The 21255-nt window shown below is 50.6% G+C and overlaps 1 protein-coding gene across 1 annotated transcript; it reads right to left on the minus strand.

The window, feature by feature from the left end:
* Window positions 1-18595: 18595 nt before the first annotated feature.
* On the minus strand, window positions 18596-20859 carry LOC125510029 (sister chromatid cohesion 1 protein 3-like). Its single transcript, XM_048675119.1, has one exon. The coding sequence runs from the start codon at window positions 20765-20767 to the stop codon at window positions 18848-18850; it is 1920 nt and encodes a 639-aa protein (XP_048531076.1). The 5' UTR covers window positions 20768-20859; the 3' UTR covers window positions 18596-18847.
* Window positions 20860-21255: the final 396 nt, after the last annotated feature.

The following is a 21255-nucleotide window of genomic DNA, read 5'->3' on the forward strand; positions in this document are numbered from 1 at the left end:
GGTACTTGGATCGGTTGGATCCCGAAGACGTTCGACTACATCAACCGCGTTACTAAACGCTTCCGCTTACGGTCTACGAGGGTACATGGACACACTCTCCCCGCTCGTTGCTATGCTTCTCCTAGATAGGTCTTGCGTGATCGTAGGATTTTTTTTTGAAATAATATGTTCCCCAACACTTACTGACTCTCCAGCCCTCACCCCCTGGCCTTGACCACGGCACCGCGACCTGGCATACCAGCGGCGGCTGAGCCTCGCTCAAGAGTCGGGACCCGAGGACGCAGAGCATTTAGATGAGCGGGGAAAGGGGGAGACCGGCGCGGCCCTACCTAGTAGCACCACCGCAGAAGCGCAAGCTGGGCGTTGTGTAGGGAACCACCACCGGGGTGCCAAAAGATAAGTCACCCACGCGTAACGAAGCAAATCTCTGTGCCCGAAGCCGTCCGCTCTCGTAAGCTCGCTCCGACAGTGCTTCCTTCCTTTTCGGTCTCCAAAGAGCTGCTTGCGCGCCAAGGGGGCCTCCTGAGCATTGCGCCTCAGGAGCTCTTACCGGACCTCGGGCCGCTCACCTCCTAGCCTTGACAACGGCATCGCGACCTGGCATATCAGCGACGGCTGGAGCCTGCGTGGGGACTGGGACCTGACGGCGTAGAGCGCTAAAGCTACCGCAAGAATGAAAAGGGGGAGTAATGCCTAAGCGAGACACGTAGCCACAAACTCAGATTAAGAGTAATGAGCGATGAAACAAAAGCATTACAGGTCCTTTACATACCCCCTCGGGGTTTGTTTCGACTCCTCGTAGGGAACAGAAGAAGAACGGCCTCAAGAGGCCCCGGCTACGGGTGCCACCGCCGACGCCATCATCAACAGTGGGCCATGTGAGGCCGGCGCCAACCCCATCCAGATCACCGCCGGCTCCAGGCGAAGGTCGCCATGGCGCTCCAGGCACGACGGGAGCTCGGGGGCACGTAGCTGTCGTCGCTCGACTCCGAAGACTCGCTAGGCTCAGGAGAGACGCTGGACTCCCACGAGTCGTCGTTGCTGCTGAAGGAGCCACCGGCAGGACTCACGACAGGCATTGTGCCCGCCGCCTCGCCCTGCTGACGATCTCCTCCGGGGCAGCACTCCAGGCGACGACCATCCTCGTCAAAGACCTTGAAGAACAGTGTGGAGGCGCCATCATACTCGAAATGGATGGCAAGGGCCCCCTCCGTGCGACAGGCGCGGGCGACCTCGCCCCATCCGCGGGTCATGAAGATCTTGCCAGGGGAGACGACCTCGACCTCTGCTCCCGTGGCTAGACTACAGCACCCAGCGTGCTGCAGCCATAGCTCGAGTGGCCCCCTCGGTGGCATCTCTTCAGCGAAGAACTGCGAGAACCGGATCCACGTGAGCGGAGGCATCGCCGCCCATAGTACGAACTCATGGGAGGATGCCTTGGCGTGGGTTCGCACGGCAGACGGTCGCATGGCCCCGACCTGGTTCCCGCGACCACGGCTCGCACGACGAGGGATGTTGCCGCCTTCTCTGGAGCCCTGCGCTTGGGCATACAAAGGGAGCGGGTAGCCAGGCGGCGGCCGCTCATACCAAGGCCACATCACCTCTTGCCTCACCCCGGCGTCGTGAGGGCGCCGGGACCCTCTTCTTCGATGGAAGCAGCTTGGGCTCCTCAAGGGGGGTCTTTCCCTTCTCCGCTGTGGAAAACCTCCTAATAGGCGCCATGGATGTTTCAGCAAGATAGTAAGATGGAAGGACCAAGAGGAGGAAGAAGGAGCGAGCAGCGAGAAGGCAGAGATGACCGAGGGGGCTCTGCCCCTCCCCTCATTTATAGCCAGGAGAAGGCCGACCGCCGATCACCATGATCGCATGTAATGATGATTTCCCTTTGCATGCAGCAGAGTCTCGTCAAATCAGACAGTTACCAAGGTAGCATGGGGAAGCGGAGGTGCCCACATCCCATCAATCGCCACGCGTCAACCGAGGACGCAGACGGTTGGGGCCCGCGCCGCTCCGTGCTTGCCTCTTGGCTTCGCCCCAAAGCCAAGCTCAGGCACGCCTTGGGCTCGGGGGCTACTGTCGGTGTTCTGGGACCGGGGGTGCCCATACTTGCCTGCCTGCGGCCCGTGGCGTGGCTCCATCAGCGGCCTGGTACGGCTTGGTTCCAGCAACAACGACTGAAGACCCTCGCGATGGCCAAGCCTCGCGAGGCGGACGACACCAAGGCCTCCCTGGGCGGCCTCACTAGGCTGGCTCCCGAGGAGCGGAGATATCAAGGCAAGGCGCACCTCGCAAGGTTCACATGACGTGAGCCATGACGACCAAGGCCAGGCGGGCGCCAGCGGGCGCAGTGTACCAGTTTCCTCTTTGGTGCGAGGAATCAAGCAAAGGTTTCCATATCGGTGCAAGGAGACCAAGACCGCCAAGATGGCGGGAAGGAGGTCATCACGGAGCCCACGGCAGCGTCATCACCAGAGCCTTTTGCAGGCGAAGACTACTTTTGTCGGGATAGCTTGTACTAGTTGTGTCCCTTCGAATTTAGCCGTTGTGGGATCCCTTCCTGTGTAACATTTGGGAAGAGGACCAAGGCCACTATAAATAGGACTTAGCCACCACCATAGAGGGAGGATGGGATCCATTCCACCCTGACCAGCTCACCAGATCATCGAGCCCAAGAACACCTCACCTCCTGAGGTGGTTCATCCACTGTACTAGTTCAACATCAGCCCCTCGAGGCAATCCACCACAAAGTTGGAGTAGGGTATTACACCGCAAGATGGCCCGAACCAGGTTAAATCTTTGTGTCCCTCGTTCTTTGAGTTCGTCGAGCTATGACGTGGGATCGTTAGCGAGCGAGCTAGGGATAGAGTGTTCTTCATGCGCACCCCGGTGTTCGAACCTCTCAAGGGTCTGTGGATCCATGAATCCGACACTCTGATCTTGCTTGCTAGCCTCTTGACCTCCGCACTGTCTTCTTCCTCGAGGCTTCGAGGACGCCAGCTGGTGCGCTTCTTTAAAGGAGCATTGGAGAATTCGGGAAGAACGTGCCGGATTGGGTCCGGAAGAACGACGTCTTTAATATAAAACTATTCCGAGGGCCACTCTTCGGATGCCTTCTTCGGAGCGCCGGACAGGTATCCTGTCCCGGCTATGCGCCATACTTCGGCATCGTTCACCTCGAATACAGATCCCTTTTGGAAGCGGGGGACGAGGCAGAAAATTTTCCGCCATAGCTCAAAATGAGCCTCACAGCCTAGGAACAGCTCGCCAAGAGCAACGAAGCCCGTGATATGTAGGATGGAGCCTGGTGTTAGATTGTGCAGTTGGAGGCCGTGATACTCCAGGAGACCTCTAAGGAAAGGATGGATAGGGAATCCTACGCCTCTCAAAAGGAAAGAAACGAAGCACACTCGCTCCTCTTTAGAAGGATTGGGGAAAATCTCCGCCAGGGCTTCGCCATTGAGGGAAGTTAATCCAGCCCGAACAGAGACTAGATCCGCGGGAGGAAGATATCCCTGCATTTGAAGTTCATTCAGATGGGTGCGGGACACCAAGAAGCTTTCCCAGCCGCCTTTTTGAGGGTCGTGGACGTGAGGAAGAGCTAGGAATGCCGGCCATGTTTGGACGATTTCCTATGGCAAGTTCTAAGGATTTCCGCGTGGTGTGGAATGACATCTGAGATCTAATCTCCTTAAATAGACTCATTCCTTGCGTGGTCAAGGGGTTATTTGTAAAAAACACCTAGACCGTTCGCATTCGTTTGACACGTGGATGCTGAGGCGACGGCAGCAAAGAATCAATAGAATATAATATTTAATGAGGAGCTGAACTATCGTCAATCCGAAGTATAATGGAGAACCCGCCTTGCAAAGCCGAAGACATAAAGCCGGATACTACATCGTCATTGAAGGCAAGTTCGGGGGCTACTGAGGAAGTCCTAGATTAAGGGGTCCCCAGATGGTCGGGCTATGTGACATGGGCCGGACTGATGGGTCGTGAAGATACAAGATAGAAGGCCTTCCCCCGTGTCTGGATGGGACTCTCCTCTGCGTAGGCGGCAAGTTTGGCGATCGGATGTGTAGTTTCCTTTCTTTGTAAACCGACTCTGTACAACCCTATCCCCCTCCGGTGTCTATATAAACAGGAGGGTTTAGTCCGTAGAGGCAAGGACAAATCATACAGGCTAGACATCTAGGGTTTGGCCATTGCGATCTCGAGGTAGATCAACTCTTGTAACCCCTATACTCATGAAAGTCAATCAAGCATGAAGTAGGGTATTACCTCCATTGAGAGGGCCCGAACCTGGGTAAACATCGTGTCCCCTGCCTCCTGTTACCTTCGATCCTCAGACGCACGGTTTGGGAACCCCTACCCAAGATCTGCCGGTTTTGACACCGACAGTCTCGCTTCGAGTTTTTTGGAATATTAGGGAATTTACAGGTCAGAGATTAGGGCAAACGGAGCTACGTGGACCTCACAAGTGTTGATGGTGCGCCTGCCACCCTGGGGCACGCCCCTTGAGCTTGCTGCTCCCTTGTGCATCTTCTGGTCTCTCCCCAAAACTTCTAGGGTCTCTTTTGGTCCAGAAAAAACCATTGTAAAGTTGCATCGTGTTTGGACTTCGTTTGATATGGTTTTTCTGTGGAACATCAAAAAAGAGGAACTGACACTAGACACTGAATTAATAGATTAGTCCATAAAAATGATATAAAATGGCAAAGCATACAAGATTCATAATATGATAGCATGAGACAATAAAAAAATTATAGATACGTGGGAGACGTATCACGTTCCACTTCACTATTATCTACCTCTACTATTTGCTTTTAAGCTTGTAACTAGCAAGACAAGGGGCTTGACAACCCTCTTGCCACATTGGGTGCAAGTTTTTTTGTGTGTGCATGTGATGTTTATCTTGCTAGCTTAGTTGACTCCTACTAGATTGATATTGATTCTCTAACCGAGGGAAATACTTTGTTGTTGTTCTACTCCACCCTTCCGTGGACGAAGGCGTCACATTCACTCTCGTTGCTGGATCCAGCGTCACTGTCGCTACCAATTCTTGGCATGGGGATGGAGAGTTGATGGGAACAAATGGGGGTGGAGGGAAAGCTACGGAGAGGGGAGCGGAGAGTAAAGTAAAGTTATGGTTTGCTCCGGACGGGGATTTTAAGTGGGGACGGATTGGGGTTTGTGCAGGTCATGGTGTGCCGGGCAGACATCGCGGACTCATTCAGGCCTCCCCAAACCCACCCGATATATGTGTGTTTGAGGGGTGCCGGTCTGCCAGGACATCAACGACCCGTTTGGGGAACCCGACAGGTTCACGTTTTTGTGATTGGGCTCTGATCGGGTCATCAGTCCAGTCAGGTTGGGGAGCCCAGCGGTAGATGCTCTTAGTTCCTTAGGGCATATATTGGCGGGCGACTCAAACTCCCAAGTGGACGGCCCGGACATTAACCGGTCAACAAAACCTGACCCAAACGGGCGCCTCAAACACCCGGGCTGACCGGCACCCCTCATATTCAGCCCATATCTGGGGCGGATATGGGGAAGACCGGGTGTGTCCGCCACGTCGGACCGACATGCAGGTGCCTCAGGAAAACACTCTGAAACCCGACGGTTCGATACTTGTCTCCTTGGACAGACCGATGGTGCCGCATGTCGGCGCTCCAGCACGCTGCGCAAGGCCCCTTGCCCAACTATTTAGGATGGATGCCGGCACCAAAACCTTACCCGACCACATTTCCTTGCCTTGTGTCTGCAACGGCCACCTTCCAATTGCCGTCCACCTCCACATTTCAATCGTCAGCCACTGATCGTTCGGCACCACAATCAAGTAGCCATGTCACCACTCCAACGGGTCAGGAGCTACCCTTATCTAACACCAGAGCGTCTGATGCATCTCCTTGAGCAGATCCAAGCAAGGCGCGAGGCCCGGATCGCCGTGGGGCTACCACCAGACGCGGTGGATCCGAAAGAGGAGTTCGAGGATAAGGACGTGGGGAATGCGGATCTGCAGGTGGAGCAACATGCAATCCTTAATTGCCTTCAGTCCGAGGCGGAGGCCAACCGTCGTATCCTTCAAACGGAGGAAGAAGCGAACGTCCGACGAGATGCTTGCCTATATGGACGAGGAGGGGGAGCTGGAGCCCTCCAAGGCACCCATCTACCCGGCGCCAGGCACGGAGATCATGGACATTTTTGACGACGACGAATTGTTCTCGTTCTTTGTATGAAGATAGAGGATAAAATATAAAGTAGTCGAACGCATAGCAAAAGAAATGAGGTGTGACCGGTCATTGTCAGCAGACACACCACTAGCGTCCGTGAACATTTGAGGGGCCTGATTTTGACGTCCAGATGCTCTTACGACGACAGATGGCACATTCTAAATCCACTTTCCTATTTTTGCTAGAGCGCGCTTGTCTGCCGCCGCGCGAGGTTTTCTAGCTAGTTTTGTCATCATCATACCACATAATACCGGATCCAGTCTCGTCAGAGTTTACGGTGACCAGCTACAGCCCCGTACATACCTGCAAGCGGTATTTGACAAGGACACCGGTCGTTGCTGGCCGTCCATCCGTCCACCGTCCACACGCTCCATTCGTTTTCGGATCGGCCCAAACACTGTTCAAGATTAATGGGCGAGAGCACTGTTCGGCCTGACGCTTGACACGGCAGTCTCACTTACCCAGAGCCAACTAATCCAAGCCCAAAACCTTGTGATGATTCTCCTCTCCAAAACGGTCCCATACACGATACGGCCACACTTGTCGAGCAGCAGTACAGTACGACGGACACACGCGACCAGACGGAAGAAGGTAGTACGGTGTGCACTACCGCCTCGTAGCAAGGAAACAAAAGGAGAAAAAAAAGGAGAGGTGCAGGGTCGGCCGTATCGTCGGCGCTGCACCGCATTGGCCAGTGCGGCATGGGAGTATTATACTATAGCGGCTACTTGTATAATCATAGAGCGAATCCGGCGTGTGACAGGGAACCCGTAACCACCGTGCGTGATGCTACTACGCTATCCCGTTGCTTAATCATTGATTAATTAGTTGGATGGATGGGGTAGACTAGTGAGCAACCAGGCCGGAGTGCTTAGCTCTACCTGCCGTGTACTCGTAGTGTGGCTCTAGACATCGTCGTCGGCCGTGGTCATCGCCTCTGTTGGGTTGCCAGCTCCCGACAAAATGTCGTCGGATCTTTTCATTTATTTATTTATTTATTTGATTTGATGATAGATTACCACAAATGCCGTTGGATATGGTATTATCGGATCTTGTTGGCCTAGTAGTAGTAAACAAATAGCAACAAGCAACGGAGAACCATGAAATCCCGCAAAAAATTAAAAAAACAGAGGTGTTAGGGAAATATGAACTTGATATTATTAGGAGGCCAAAGCCATCATATATACATGTACAAGAGAATGCCAAGGGGCTAGAATACAAAAGGCCAAAGGCCATCATCTAACTCTAACACCCCCCCCCCCCCTCTCAAACTCATGGTGGATCCACAACACTGAGTTTGGAGAGGTGAAATCCATGCTGTGCTCTAGTCTGGGCCTTCGTGAAGAAGTCTGCTAGCTGTAACTCGGAAGGCACATGCTGAAGACCAATAACATGATCCTGCACAGCAGCTCGCACGAAAAAAGCATCAACACCAATATGCTTGGTAAGCTCATGCTTCACTGGGTCCCGCGCGATACTAATAGCACCTGTACTGTCTGACAAGAGGGTGGTAGGTGTAGTAACAAAAACATCAAAATCCTCTAGTAACCATCGTAACCAAGTCACCTCTGTCGTCAGAAGAGTCATAGCCCGCAACTCGGCCTCTGCACTCGAACGAGAAACTGCAGCCTGTTTCTTCGTCTTCCAGGCAATGAGAGAACCACCAAGAAAAACACAATAAGCAGAAAGTGACCGGCGGTCCGAAGGATCACTAGCCCATGTAGCATCTGAATAGGCCCGGAGTTGTAACGAGCTGGAACGAGGGAAAAAGAGACGGCGAGAGATCGTGCCACGAAGATATCGTAGAACACGAAGAAGGTGACTATAATGAACTGAAGTGGGAGCAGAAACAAACTGACTCAGAATATGAACAGGATAGGAGATATCTGGACGTGTGACAGCAAGATAGACAAGACTCTCAACGAGATGACGATAACGCGTCGGAGCAGACAAGGGCTCACCATCAGAAGCACGAAGGTGGAGATTGAGCTCCATAGGAGTCTCAACAGTGCGCTCATCACTAAGAGCCGCACGAGTAAGAAGATCCTGGATATACTTTTCTTGGGAAATAAAAAAGCCATCAGAGGTGGATGAAACCTCAATGCCAAGAAAGTAACGAAGAGGACCAAGATCAGACATAAGGAACTGCTCACTGAGACGGGCCTTGACAAAGTCAATGTACTCAGAATCGTCGCCAGTGATGATCATGTCATCAACATACAAAAGAAGAAGAGTCCTACCACAAGCAGAAAGATGGACAAACAACGCTGGATCATGAGCACTGGGCAAAAAACCAGCGGCAATCACAACAGAGGCGAAGCGCTCAAACCAGGCACGAGGGGCTTGCTTAAGGCCATAAAGAGAGTGACGAAGACGACAAACCATGCCATCAGGAACAGAATACCCAGGTGGTGGCTGCATATAAACCTCCTCACGCAACTCACCATTTAGAAAGGCATTCTTCACATCAAGTTGAGACACGGACCAATGGCGAACAGAGGCCACGGCGAGAAGTGTACGGACAGTGGTCATATGAGCCACGGGAGCAAAGGTCTCATCGTAATCGCGACCATGCTCTTGCTGAAAGTCGCGAGCCACAAGACGAGCTTTATAACGCTCAAGAGAACCATCAGAGCGAGTCTTTATCTTATAGACCCACTTACAAGTGATGGGACAAACACCGGGAGGAAGAGAAACCAGATCCCAAGTGCCGTTGCGCTCAAGGGCAGCAATCTCCTCTGCCATCGCAAACTGCCATTCAGGATGCACAATAGCATCTCGATAAGAAGTTGGCTCAAGAACGGTCGAAAGACCATAGCGAGAAGGAGAATATCGATCAGGAGGTGGGCAAGGCCGAGAACGAAGACCATAAGTCGGCTGAGAGGAGGAAGATGACACACCAGAAGTAGAGGGCACATCAGTAGACTTATCCACAATACGTGGACGGCGAGTGTAATGAAAAGGAAAGGAGGGAAGAGGTGGAATCACTGGAGACGGAGACGGGGAATGTATCGATGAAGGTGGAGAAGGGGAAGGTATTGGTGATGAAGGTGGAGATGGTGAAGATATCGATGACGAAGGTGGAGAGTCATCTGACGAGGGAGGAGAAGAAATCGTAGGAGAGGACGGCGTCGAATCTGCAACAGCGGGACGAGGAGTAGGAATAATGGGCACAAAGGGAGGTGTATCTGGAAACGTAAGAAATGAGATATCCTCTATGGAAAAGGCCGAGGAGGATGGACGCGGGTAGAAGGGACGAGACTCATCGAAGGTCACATCCCGAGAAATACGCATCCGACGACCAATGGGATCCCAACACCGATAGCCCTTATGCTCATCACTGTATCCGAGAAAGACACACTCAACAGACTGAGCAGTCAGTTTGGTGCGTTCACGAGGGGCAAGCAAAACATAGCAAAAGCAACCAAACAAGCGAAGCACCGAATAATCAGGAGAACGACCAGAAAGACGCTTGAGAGGAATGCCACCTTGTAGAGCAGCAGATAGCTGAATGTTAATGAGATACGTGGAAGTGGTAACAGCCTCAGCCCAGAAGTGAGGCGGAAGAGAGGCGGCGATCATCATCGCACGTGTCGTCTCAAGAAGGTGACGGTGTTTGCGCTCAGCCACACCATTCTGAGCATGAGCACCAGGGCAAGAGAACTGAGGAAGAGTACCTTGCTCAGCAAGGAATCCTCGCAGCGCATGGGAGATATACTCACCAGCTGAATCTGCGCGAAAAACACGAATAGGAGTGGAAAATTGGGTTTGAACCATGGCAGCAAATTTTTTGTATATAGATAAGACCTCACTACGAGAAGACATGAAATAGATCCAAGTGTACCGTGAAAAATCGTCTATATATAGTAGCGGTGACCCCCTTTTGAAGCAAAGGGAGCCGGACCCCAAACATCAGAGTGAATGGGGTCAAAAGGGCGCTCGGACACCGACTCACTGTGAGGATAGGGTAGCTGAATCTGCTTACCAAGCCTACAACCCAGACAATCTAACGAAGCGTTACCGAAGACAGACCCCAGAACACCACGATGAACCAAAGACGAGAGACGAGAACCACATAAATGGCCAAGACGATGATGCCACTGCTGAAAAGAGCTAGTAGATGTAGCAACAGGGGCTACGAGACTGGCAGTGGTGGCAGCGGAAGGAAGACGTAGCCAGTCAAGCTCCCAAAGACCATCAGAGCGTCGAGGGCCAGCACCAAGTAGAGTGCCCGTGCGACGATCCTGGACGGAACATGAATCAAAGTCAAGGATGACCCTACAACTAGAGTCAACAATCTGACCACCAGATATGAGCTGCATGGTAAGTCGAGGAACATGAGCGACAGAGGGAACATGAAATAAAGAAGTGCTAAGAGTGCCTCGACTAGCTACATGCAAGGGAGTGCCATCAGCCGTAAGAACACGAACAGGAGACTCAACAGGTCGAATGGAGGTCAAAGTGGAAGAATCATATGTCATATGAAAAGATGCTCCAGTATCAAGAATCCATGGGGATGTACCTGAATGAGTAGAAGGTGGTTTCTCAGTGCCAGAAGAGTCAGTCACGGAACTTGCAGAACTTGTCGGTGAAGAATCCCAAGTAGCAAGTAGAGATTGCAACTGCGCAATCTCATGTGGAGACAGGGACACGGCGGAAGAGGTTGAGGTAGAAACACCTGCTGATAATAAGCAGTCTTCACCACCCGTGGAAGCCGCGTGTAGAGTCGACCGAGAGTAGCGAGTCGACGTAGAGCCATATGTGGAAGCCACTGGGGGAGTCGACATAGAGCGATCACCATCGCGCGCGAAAGCCATGAGAGGAGTCGACGTTGAGCGGTCACCGCCGCGCGCGGAAGCCGCGAGAGGAGTAGACGTAGAGCAGTGACCACCGCGCGCGGAAGCCGCAAGAGGAGTCGATGTAGAGCGGCCAACAACACTGGTGGAAGTCGCAAAAGGTGTCGAAGTAGAGCGACAACCACCATCTCCAAACGGGCGAGCACCAAGCACCGAGGAAAGACGCATGTGCGAGACAGGATCAATGTATGGAACACCGCCAAAAAACATCGAGCGGCGATGAAGAGGTGTACCCGACGAAAGCATTGTACCTCTTTTTTTTACTCTCTTTTTTTCTAAACTCAATCTCCAATCCAACAGAATATGCCCCAAACAGGGCCAAAGGTGTCAATAGCAGCCGAGGCCCAAAACGTGGCCCGAGTTGCCCACGTTCAGGATAACACACGAAGCGTCCTCGTTCACGGACGGTCGAGCGGAAGAGGCACAGGCGAGCCTGCAGGGGTCGCCGGCGGCACATGCGTGTCCGACGAGCGAGATGGAGCGGAGCCGGTGGCGGCCAGAGAATCAGCCCCGGATAGGCAGCGGGCGGCGGCCTGATTACCGGCGGCGGCGGAGGGCCTTCTCGCGGGCGGCCTGCTCCCAGCGACGGCGGACGGCCTTCTCGGGGGCGGTCTGACAGAGAGGAAGGGTCGGCGCCCTAGGTAGGGTAAGCCGGATGAGGTGCTGTTCGCGCAGGGGATCAGATACCCGTGATCTCCCTGGTACTCCCGATCTTCCCTTGGCCCTCGCTCTCTTCTTCTCTTCGATCTGGTTGTGGCGTGGTGAAGAGAGGTGGCTAGATGTGGTGGTGCTGGAAGATAGAACAACAACCGGTGATGGTGGGGCTGGATCGGGCGGGTGGGTGTGGCAAAACAGCAGCAGCGATCAGCCACAGGGAAGGAGCGGTGGCTGCCGGCAGGGAAGAGGACAGTGACGGGCAAGAGTACTGGCGGACGCGAGATGGGATCGGATGAAGCACAATGCTCTAATACCATGTTAGGAAAATATACAACTTGATATTATTAAGAGGCCAAGGCCATCATATATATATGTACAAGAGAATGCCAAGGGGCTAGAATACAAAAGGCCAAAGGCCGTCATCTAACTCTAACAAGAGGAACATCAAAGTTGTGACAATAGCATGCCATTTTCGGAAATCATCGCTGCTTCTGTTCGTATATACGGATGCACCAAAATCCATTAAACTCCGAAGATTTTATATAGGCAATCTTTGAGTTCTGCCTTTTTTTATATAGAGGACTTTTTTCTTAAAAAACGATACTGATCAGGACTAGCCTATGATGGCATTTTTTTTAATAAAAGAAAACACCATGAGCACAACGCACCAGAGCCGAGGCTCGAACACAGCCTAGCTGTGTACTAAAGCGTCTAGCCAACGAAGCGACGCCCCGTTCTTCAAGGACATTTTCCTCTGACCGATATTGTTAACGTGGTACTTCGGCCGTCCGAAAAATTTATCTCTCAAATGAATGTATCTAACATCAAATTAGTACACAATGCACACAACTAACGTATATACTACCCGTTTTGCAGGAGTTGCGGTGACGACTCAAGAAGCTTCACTCCTTGGCCAAACGCCTACAGAAACCATGGGGGTTCAGACCTGACGCTACCTGTTGTTGACGTTTTTCCGGCAATCAGTCACGAATCTCCAACGAACAGCAAAAAGAAAGAAAGGCATGCGCGCAAGTACGCTCGCACATGTGGTCGTGGCCGTTGCCGTTGCCACCGTGTCGGCACATACGTACGTAGCTGGGGCACCGACCGTCGATGAACCGCTTCAGCTGCGGGCGTAATCCTGGAACATTCGGTACACGTCATCCATCGATATATTGTAACCCGGCCCTGGCGACTTTTAGCAGAGGCATCCCCAACCACATGGCATTGTGTGGCACTAGTATGCTACTCCTATTTAAAATCCCAATATATGGGCGCCGGTCGGCCGGCTCGAAACTTTCGGCCGGTCGCCTCTCAGTTGTTCGATCACAGCCCATGGTACACGCACGATCGCAGCTGGCTTTCATCGTCTATCTTGCGGAGCTCCTCGCGGACAAAAAAGAGAGGGGGGAAATCCTCCCGCACGGATCGCGCTCATCCTCTACCTCGTGATGCCAGACCGTTCGCAGATCCACAGGTCACGCCGCCGCTAGTACATCGCCGCACGCAAAAACATCTGCGTAGCTCATCGTCGTGGCAGTCACCCGTGGACTTGGTAGCTACCGCAGTTGCCGGTTGCAGCAAAAAAACACAGCCCCGCCGTCGTCATAGGTAGTTGTTGTTGTTCTTGCCGGTTGCAGCAAAAACGCAGCCGCTGCCGTCGCCGGTGGTAGCTACCGCTGTCACCGGTTGCAGCACTAGGTTGTCTAGTTACGGCAAAAAACGGTTGCCGCCGTCGTCGATGGTAGCTGTCGCGGTCGCCAGTTATAGCAATGATTTGGCCGATTTAGCACTAGGCTGGATGGTTCAGTACTAGGCTGTCTGGTTGCAACAAAAAACGGTGGCCGTCGTCGCCGATGGTAACTGCCGATGTCACCTTGTCGCAATGATTTGCCCGGTTGCATCAAAAAATGACCGCCGATTGTAGCAATGATTTGGCCACTAGGCTGGATGGTTGTCGCAAAAGACAGTCATTGCCGCTGCCGGCGCAACTTGGTCGTTGTCGATGGTAGCAAAAATAGCTGCAATTGTAGCATTCGGTTCGATGGTTGTAGCAAAAGACGGTCATTGCCGTTGCTGGCGCAATGTGGCTGTTGTCGATGGTAGCAAAAACAGCTGCCAGTTGTAGCATTCGGCTCGCTGGTTGTAGCAAAAGAGTTGCCCAGTTCCAGCTCCTATTCTCGGCTGTAGCAAAATGAGCTACCGGTTCCAGCTCTGGCTTCGTCGGTTGCAGCAAAATCAGATGTTGGTTCCGGCAAAATCCGATGATAGTCCCAGCTTGTCGCGGCCGTGGTTCCAACATCCCCAGCGCCTCCTAGCACCGACCGCGGTCGCGCACCGATGGTTGTAACTTGCCAGCATGTGTGGTTCCAATTCTGCAACACAACTGGTGCAACTCTGCCGGTAGGGGATGCAGCAAAAATCTGTCACGTCGACGACAGGACGCGACATTGGTGCTCCCGCAGTTCTAGCTCCACGTTAACGATTCCAGCTCCACTATGCGTTGGTTCTAGCATCGTCACAAGGTTGTGAACGCGCACATCAGTGGTAAAAAGCTCTGAGGTATGCATGGGCTAAGAGGGAGGTATTGTCGTGGCGACGCGATGGCAGAGAGTTTTGGGAGCAATGGTGTCGGGCCGCCAATGATATTAGGGGAGCCCGTCGATGTGGCTGAGGAGAGGGAGAGAAAGGGGATGAAGAAGGGTGTGGATGGCGCGTGGGACCACAGTGGTACGTCACGACAGCGGGGTGCAGTGCGTTGGCGAACAAGGAGCATTGGACCCCATTCAATCAGACAAGCCACACGCCAACGGCCGAAACAGTAGCTGGTCATATGGACACAAACATTTCCCATATGAAAAGCCAGAGGCATACTCAGTCAGTCACTGTGTTCCCTCTAAACTACGCTACTCGTTAACGGCGGCAATTGTTTTTATGGTGCATTGGTCCTATGAGGTCTTAGTACAACGACTTCCTGACGTCTACTACAAGTTTTGCTTGGCTCCAGTGAGAGAGGGGTAATGAGGACGGCGCGCCTTCGGCTCGCTTCAGTGCTTGTAGTCATCACTAGGTGGTATACGGATCTGGATGTAATTTTATTATTTTTTGTGTTCATTGTATTGTCATGATTAAAGATAAATAGATGAGAAGTTAAAGAAAAAAGATGTACGCGAAGCTATAGCCTGCTCGCTAAGTTAATCACGCCCCATAACAATAAGCATCCGGAATTACTGCCTGGGGCCAGTGTGGACACAAGTGCACGGGTCCACAGCCACAGGTACACAAAGACGATCTAGGTACCAGCGAATGTTTATGTAGCGAGAAGAAAGGATACGGTCGGGCACATATGCTGGACGGTACCGTACGTGGTCCGCGCGGCCGAACCACGGCACCACGGCACGGACGGACGGACGCGCGCGCCCACACGACACGGGTACCCGGTCGTCGTCCATGGGCCGCCTTCTCTCAAGATTTCTCAAGGCCGCCATGCGTCTCCCCCGCCAGTGAACAATTAACCGAAGCTCTCTTTAAAATCCTACACCATCGATTCTCCGGGACAATTGCTACAGTACGCGCCGCAGCTCGTTTAATTCCAGAGCACCGACTGGCGACTGCTCGTGCTCGGAGTGACCCAACACCCGGTCATGCCTGGCTGGTGCACAACTGACACACGAGGCGTCTCCTCTCGTCCCATCATCACCATCATCATCATCATCACACGATGATTGTTTCCGTTACCCTACCCAACACGGCGCGGCACGGCTATGGGGCAACTCCAAGGGGCTTCCCGGTTTCGTCCCTGCTATATGCTTGGATTGGACTGTCTTGCAGAGAACTCATCCAACGGACTACTCCCTCATTTCGGCCCGGACATGTCTGAACTGTCTAATACCCCTGTATATTCGGACCGCCGCAATGGATCTCTCTAGCCCCACAGATCCATCTACCTTGTCCGATATCTTCAAGGTGCCACCATCGGTCCCAACACGGAGAGTATGCAAGGCTAAATACTATGACGAGTCCCTGCAAAAAAAAATAAAAAAAATACTATGCTTGAGACCAAACTTAGGAACTGGGAGCGAAATCAAAACAAATATCCATATCTCGCCGATTCAGCTGTGTAATCTGACATATATTGCACTAAGCTGAAGATATGACTGTAACTGCATGTCTAAACCATATGACAGCAACATACCCAAAGTCTACTGTATGACTATCTGAACAAAACATAAACTATCGAAAAGAAGTCACATGCACATGTAAGAGTTCTGGAAAATTGATGAGACGCGCCAACAGTGTGCGGCAGACTCGGGGGCATTTGTTTCGGACAAGTCATTAATATACAACATATACAATACCTGAAGACACTAAACTTGCTAATTGCAACAAACAAGAAAGGACAATCTATCAAGAGGACATTTCCCAAATCTGGGACACAAATTTATTCCTGGAACTGTGGAAGACCCATCATCATTAACTCAACTGCACATTTCGCACTTGCGCAGAGATTAGTTAAATCACACTTGCAAGAAATTCACGGTGCACATCTCTGTACACCCAACACTTCTCATATCGTGTGCATATGTTGAAAGCCCAAAGAAATACTTATTCTAAACTATTGTGGTATTTACTGCATTTTTCATGGGAATAATCATGATTTGTCTGTCATCACTGACAAAACTCTTTTGCCTTTTGAAGAAATTGGCTTTTTATCAAGTGTATATCTGAAGTCGATTAATAATATTGCTAATACATGTATCCACAAGAGCCATCATTGAAGCCTAAAGATATACAGTTTCAAAAGGTAAATCTAATGGAAACAGATAAAACCTTTAACTCACATCGGGGGTGCCCTGAAAAGGAAGAAGAAATTAAGATCCCTATCCGCAAGCATGAACAATGTAACCATAACCAGCAGACGCCTCCTAAAAAGGAAGAAGAAATTAAGATCCCCATCCAAAAGCGTGAGTAGTGCATCTAATTTTACTCGCTAGATAAATAAAAAATTGAGTGCACAAATTAGTAGTCATCACAAAAGTGTCATCGGCCACAGCCAGTAAAAAGGGAAATATAACACGCTGATATTCCATGCGTTTCCAAAAGCAGGCTCACTATACCTATGCATAGCAACATTCCGTCTGCAATCAAAACCAAATATTATAAGATAATAAACCCATTTATAGTTCAGAACTTCCAGTATATATTGCTCCAATAAATTTGACACTCTGACAATGGGCACTAAAATTAAGTAAACCAAACATTGCAGTTCCAAATCTGTTATGGAGAAGTCCTAGTGCATTGCTGTTGATAGGAAATGTTCTACCAGACATAAACCTAGCTTACCTTCCTATGGCAGTATGTCTATCGTCACAGATGCCTCAGTATCCTACTTACTGGTTGGTCTGAAGCAACAGTCCAGTGGTAGAGCATGACCAAGAAATATCACAAGAACAAGATAATTTCAAGCTCTGATGCGGGCAAAATCAAAGAGATAGCAAGCAAGATCAAAAGTTTAGTAGTGGAGATCAAATTAGAAAATCAGATAGGAGACCTTCCAAATAATTCTTTATTGATCTGCAGGCAGATAAATTAGTGCCCCCATGTCCTCCGAACAGATCTCTTTTGAGAAGCTAACCATTAACCTATCTTGGACATCAACAGATCTCTCCTTCAGGTAATGCCCGAACAATAATGGCATAAATAAGATTTGGCATCATATTAATACTGTGAATGTAAATATGACTGAATTAGTACACTTAAACAATCTAACCAAAATATAAACATGCATTGCTCAATCCTGAAGCTAACATTGATCAAAATCACTAACCTTTGGACCCTTCTATCTCAGACATGTGAATAAACAGAAGTTCATTCATTAGTTCCACCCACAGAATAAACATCAATAGATAATTCAACAATTACTGAATTACAGGTAACTTTCAGGTGAGCAACAAACAGAAGACGCTATAACCACAGGCTTGTTCTTGGAGAGTGAAAAGTTTTGGTACCTTAACTGGACAGACATCCGAGGAAAACTTCAGCCCCATTGTTAACACTATCTCCATTGCAAGATTTAGGCAAGAATTTCCGTTGAGAACAAATGAAAAACTCTTTTTAAGAAGCCAGGATCACATGATGAAGCACATACTGTTTCATTTTTCAGTCCCACAGGGTAACATCTAGAAATGAGTACTAATTAATTCAAGAATTACATGATAACTTTCATGTCAGAAACAAATAAAAGTTCCAATAACCACTGGCTTTTTCTTGGTGGGTCAAAATTTAAAACATGAAGGCAAGGTGCAAGTGGTACATAGGATCCAGATAGCACAGGAAGCTTCCCCTGTTCAGGCTAGAGCTTAAGCAGGGATGACTAACATGATATAGACTTTTATAGTGAGAAGAGGAAAAGCAAAATCCTAACCCGGATGACCTAGTTGTTCTGCAACTAACTGAGTTACAAAATAATTCTGTTCATTTACCTGCAGGGATATGACTGGTACCATTCATCTCCCGGCCACACCGCTGGAAAACATTAAGAGAAAAGGTCTCTGAGTGCAATCTCCTCTGTAAACTAATATAAGACGTTTTAGATCACTACTTTGATATTATTTACCAGATTCTTACTTTGTGGCCAGACAATTGAAGAAAGTCTGAAAGGAGATGTATCATCTGCAAATGTGTGTCTACATTATTACTGGACAGTGTCAGCAATGAAATTGACTCATAAATCTGAATTATACCAAAAGAATTGAATTCATGTGCTAAAGCTAAATCAACATTCAACTCCTTCCTTCCCATAGGCAACACCAGTCACACAGCAAACAATCAACCAACAAAATCGCACGTTGGTAGCTCAGCACAGGTGCAAAGATAAGGAGGGTTGAAACAGATTACAATGTATACAAAACACCTTCAGCTCCACTCACACTAGCATTTCCAGGTTCTGAACAGAACTGACACAAACTGAGATACACACCAAATATTGCACGAAGCTTAGAAGGCATAAAATAACATAGCACTATTCAAAACCAGGACTGATATTAGACAGGCCAGGAAAGCGAAAGAAAATAGTCTAATTGAACTGAAGGGAAACAGAGTTGTTCAAAGTTTAGCGCTCGATAGTGACGGTCTAACCAAAACTGAAATATCGCCATACGCTTCTTCCTGATGGACATCGATATAATCATAGCTCTTCAGGGCCAATGTTTCAAAGAACATGCTTGCAGCTTGCTTCTTTGTCCTCCCGTCCAAGATTCTGTTTAAACTGAATTTCCCTGGCTGGTCTTCTAATGTGGCTGAAGACATCATACCTTTGAAGTACTGGGCGGCAGCCCTTGTCCTGGTAGACATGATGCTGCCTAATCCTGTGGTGCTGGTACCCACACTGGATATCATGCTAGGGGTATTCATGAGCCCAGGAAACTGCGGTAGATCTTCGTCAAGATCATCAGTACCAAATGGGAAATCAGATTCAACAGTATTTTTTCCAAGTGATGCATAACTGCAATGTGTTAGTGGTACAGTAGCACCAGTTCCTCCAAGTCCAGACCGCGGGGTTCCACTTCGACCAGGGGTTTCAAAAGGGGTGTGATCTTCTTCTCTTACTGGTGATAGATCCTTTTGTGGAGAGAAGCGAGGGAGCTCAGGTGGTGAATCAAATGGTGTTGCCTCTCCATTTCCTAGAGAATTCAAGGTGAGGTGAGGTTCAGGCTCCTGCGTATCTGCATTTCTTGTAGGTGCATCCTTGTTACGAACATTCACAGCATCGGCAAGCTGAGCATCAGAGTCGCGAACATTCACAACATCGGCAGGCTGAGCATCAGAGTCACTCACACGAGGGCAGTTCCCCTCATAAGCTTTATGAAGATCGCTACACATTCCTTGCACCAGAGGTTCAGAGAAGAGGCTGTCCTTTTGGCTTATCCTGTTGAACCTCCACACATCCACTGCTGTATGGGGCAGTATCTTCCTCCTGCGAACCAGCCTACCTAGTTCAATGCCATCAACTTGATTACTCATATAATCATTGGGGAGCACGATTTCCTCATCAATTATAGGCCTTCTCCTGTTCTCCTGTGCATTCGCCCTTCTCCTTCTCCTGTTACCTTGTACTTGAGGTGGTGGAGATGGTTCAAGGACAAATTCTGCAGGTGCCAAGAGTCCAGCGCCACCTCCTGGTTCTTCAGCTTCTTCAACAGGCTCATGGCTGATACGTGTTGGAACGTTGGGAATGGATGTCTGAAGCACAGGGGATACAGGTGAGTGCATTGCTGGTGGCGTGGTAACCTTCTCTATGAACGGCGACGGATCTTCATCCATGGGGTCACCACCATCAATAACATCTTCAAACCTTGACACACTGTCAGTCGCTCGACGCAATACTTCTGGTGTATCTTGGTGCCCATTAATCGGGTTCACTGAAAAACTGCCTTGCAGAGGAGGATCTACAGGAATGATATCCTCAAGAAACGGAGGGAATGTCTCCTGCTCATGCTGTACAGGCTCAAATCCTGAAGATCGACCAGCAGGAGACGTGAACTCTGCACCACCATCCTCATCAAGGGTGATCATCACATACCCTTCTCCGGACAAGGTGATCTGATCATAGGTCCGCCGATGACGATCCGGCGTATCCATCTGACGAATCGCGTCATCAAGGCTCAAATCATCCAGGCTGAAGGTCTCCGGCAGAGTGATTACCTCGAACGGAGCACGGTCCGCGTCAACCGGCAGATCTATCGCCTCCATGGAGGCAAAGGCGGTCCTGACCGCGCTCAGCATCCGGTTGCAATCCTGGAACAGGTGGTTCACCTTCCACGAGTAGATGCGGACGAGCCCGAGGAGGAGATGCCCCGACAGCCGGAGCGCGATGGGGACCTCGGGGTCCATGATGGACGCGGCGTAGGAGGGGACGTCGACGCCGTCGATCTGCGTCCGGTTGACCTTGCGCTCGAGGTGCGCGGCGATCCACACCGTGCCCAGCGGGCTCTTCCGAGCCAGGACGGAGTGGGAGTAGAACATCGCTGCGGCCTGGTGGGGAGGGAGGGAGGGAGGGTGGGGTTCGACGGGGGGGCGGGCTAGGGTTTGGTTGCGGCGGCGGAGGTGGCGGCGGCGAAGGCCGGGAGGGCGGGGGAAGAGATGAGATTGGGGCGGGATTGGATTGGGGGGAAGTTATCTTGCTGGGATGGGGGGCGGCGGGAAGATGAAATGGAGGGCGGGATCATTTTGGGAGGAAAGTTTCAATTTTTGGCGGGATCATTTTGGGTGGAGGGTGGGGGGTGGGGGGTCAATTTTGGCGGGATTATTTTGCGGGAAGTTTCTTTTTCTTGTGCTGCTAAAGTTTCGTTTTTCCCTTAAAAAAATCTCGCCTTTTTCATCGGACGGCCACACCAATTTCCTCCTCGCACGCCCCATTTTTTCCAGCCAAAGAAAAGATACAAAAAGAACCGTGCTTTCTTCTCCTTCCATAAGGGTGTGTTTGGTAGCATGCATGAAGAGTGTATAGGACT

This window comes from Triticum urartu, chromosome 5 (assembly GCF_003073215.2).
Source record: "Triticum urartu cultivar G1812 chromosome 5, Tu2.1, whole genome shotgun sequence".
In the NCBI taxonomy this organism is placed as follows: Eukaryota; Viridiplantae; Streptophyta; class Magnoliopsida; order Poales; family Poaceae; genus Triticum; species Triticum urartu.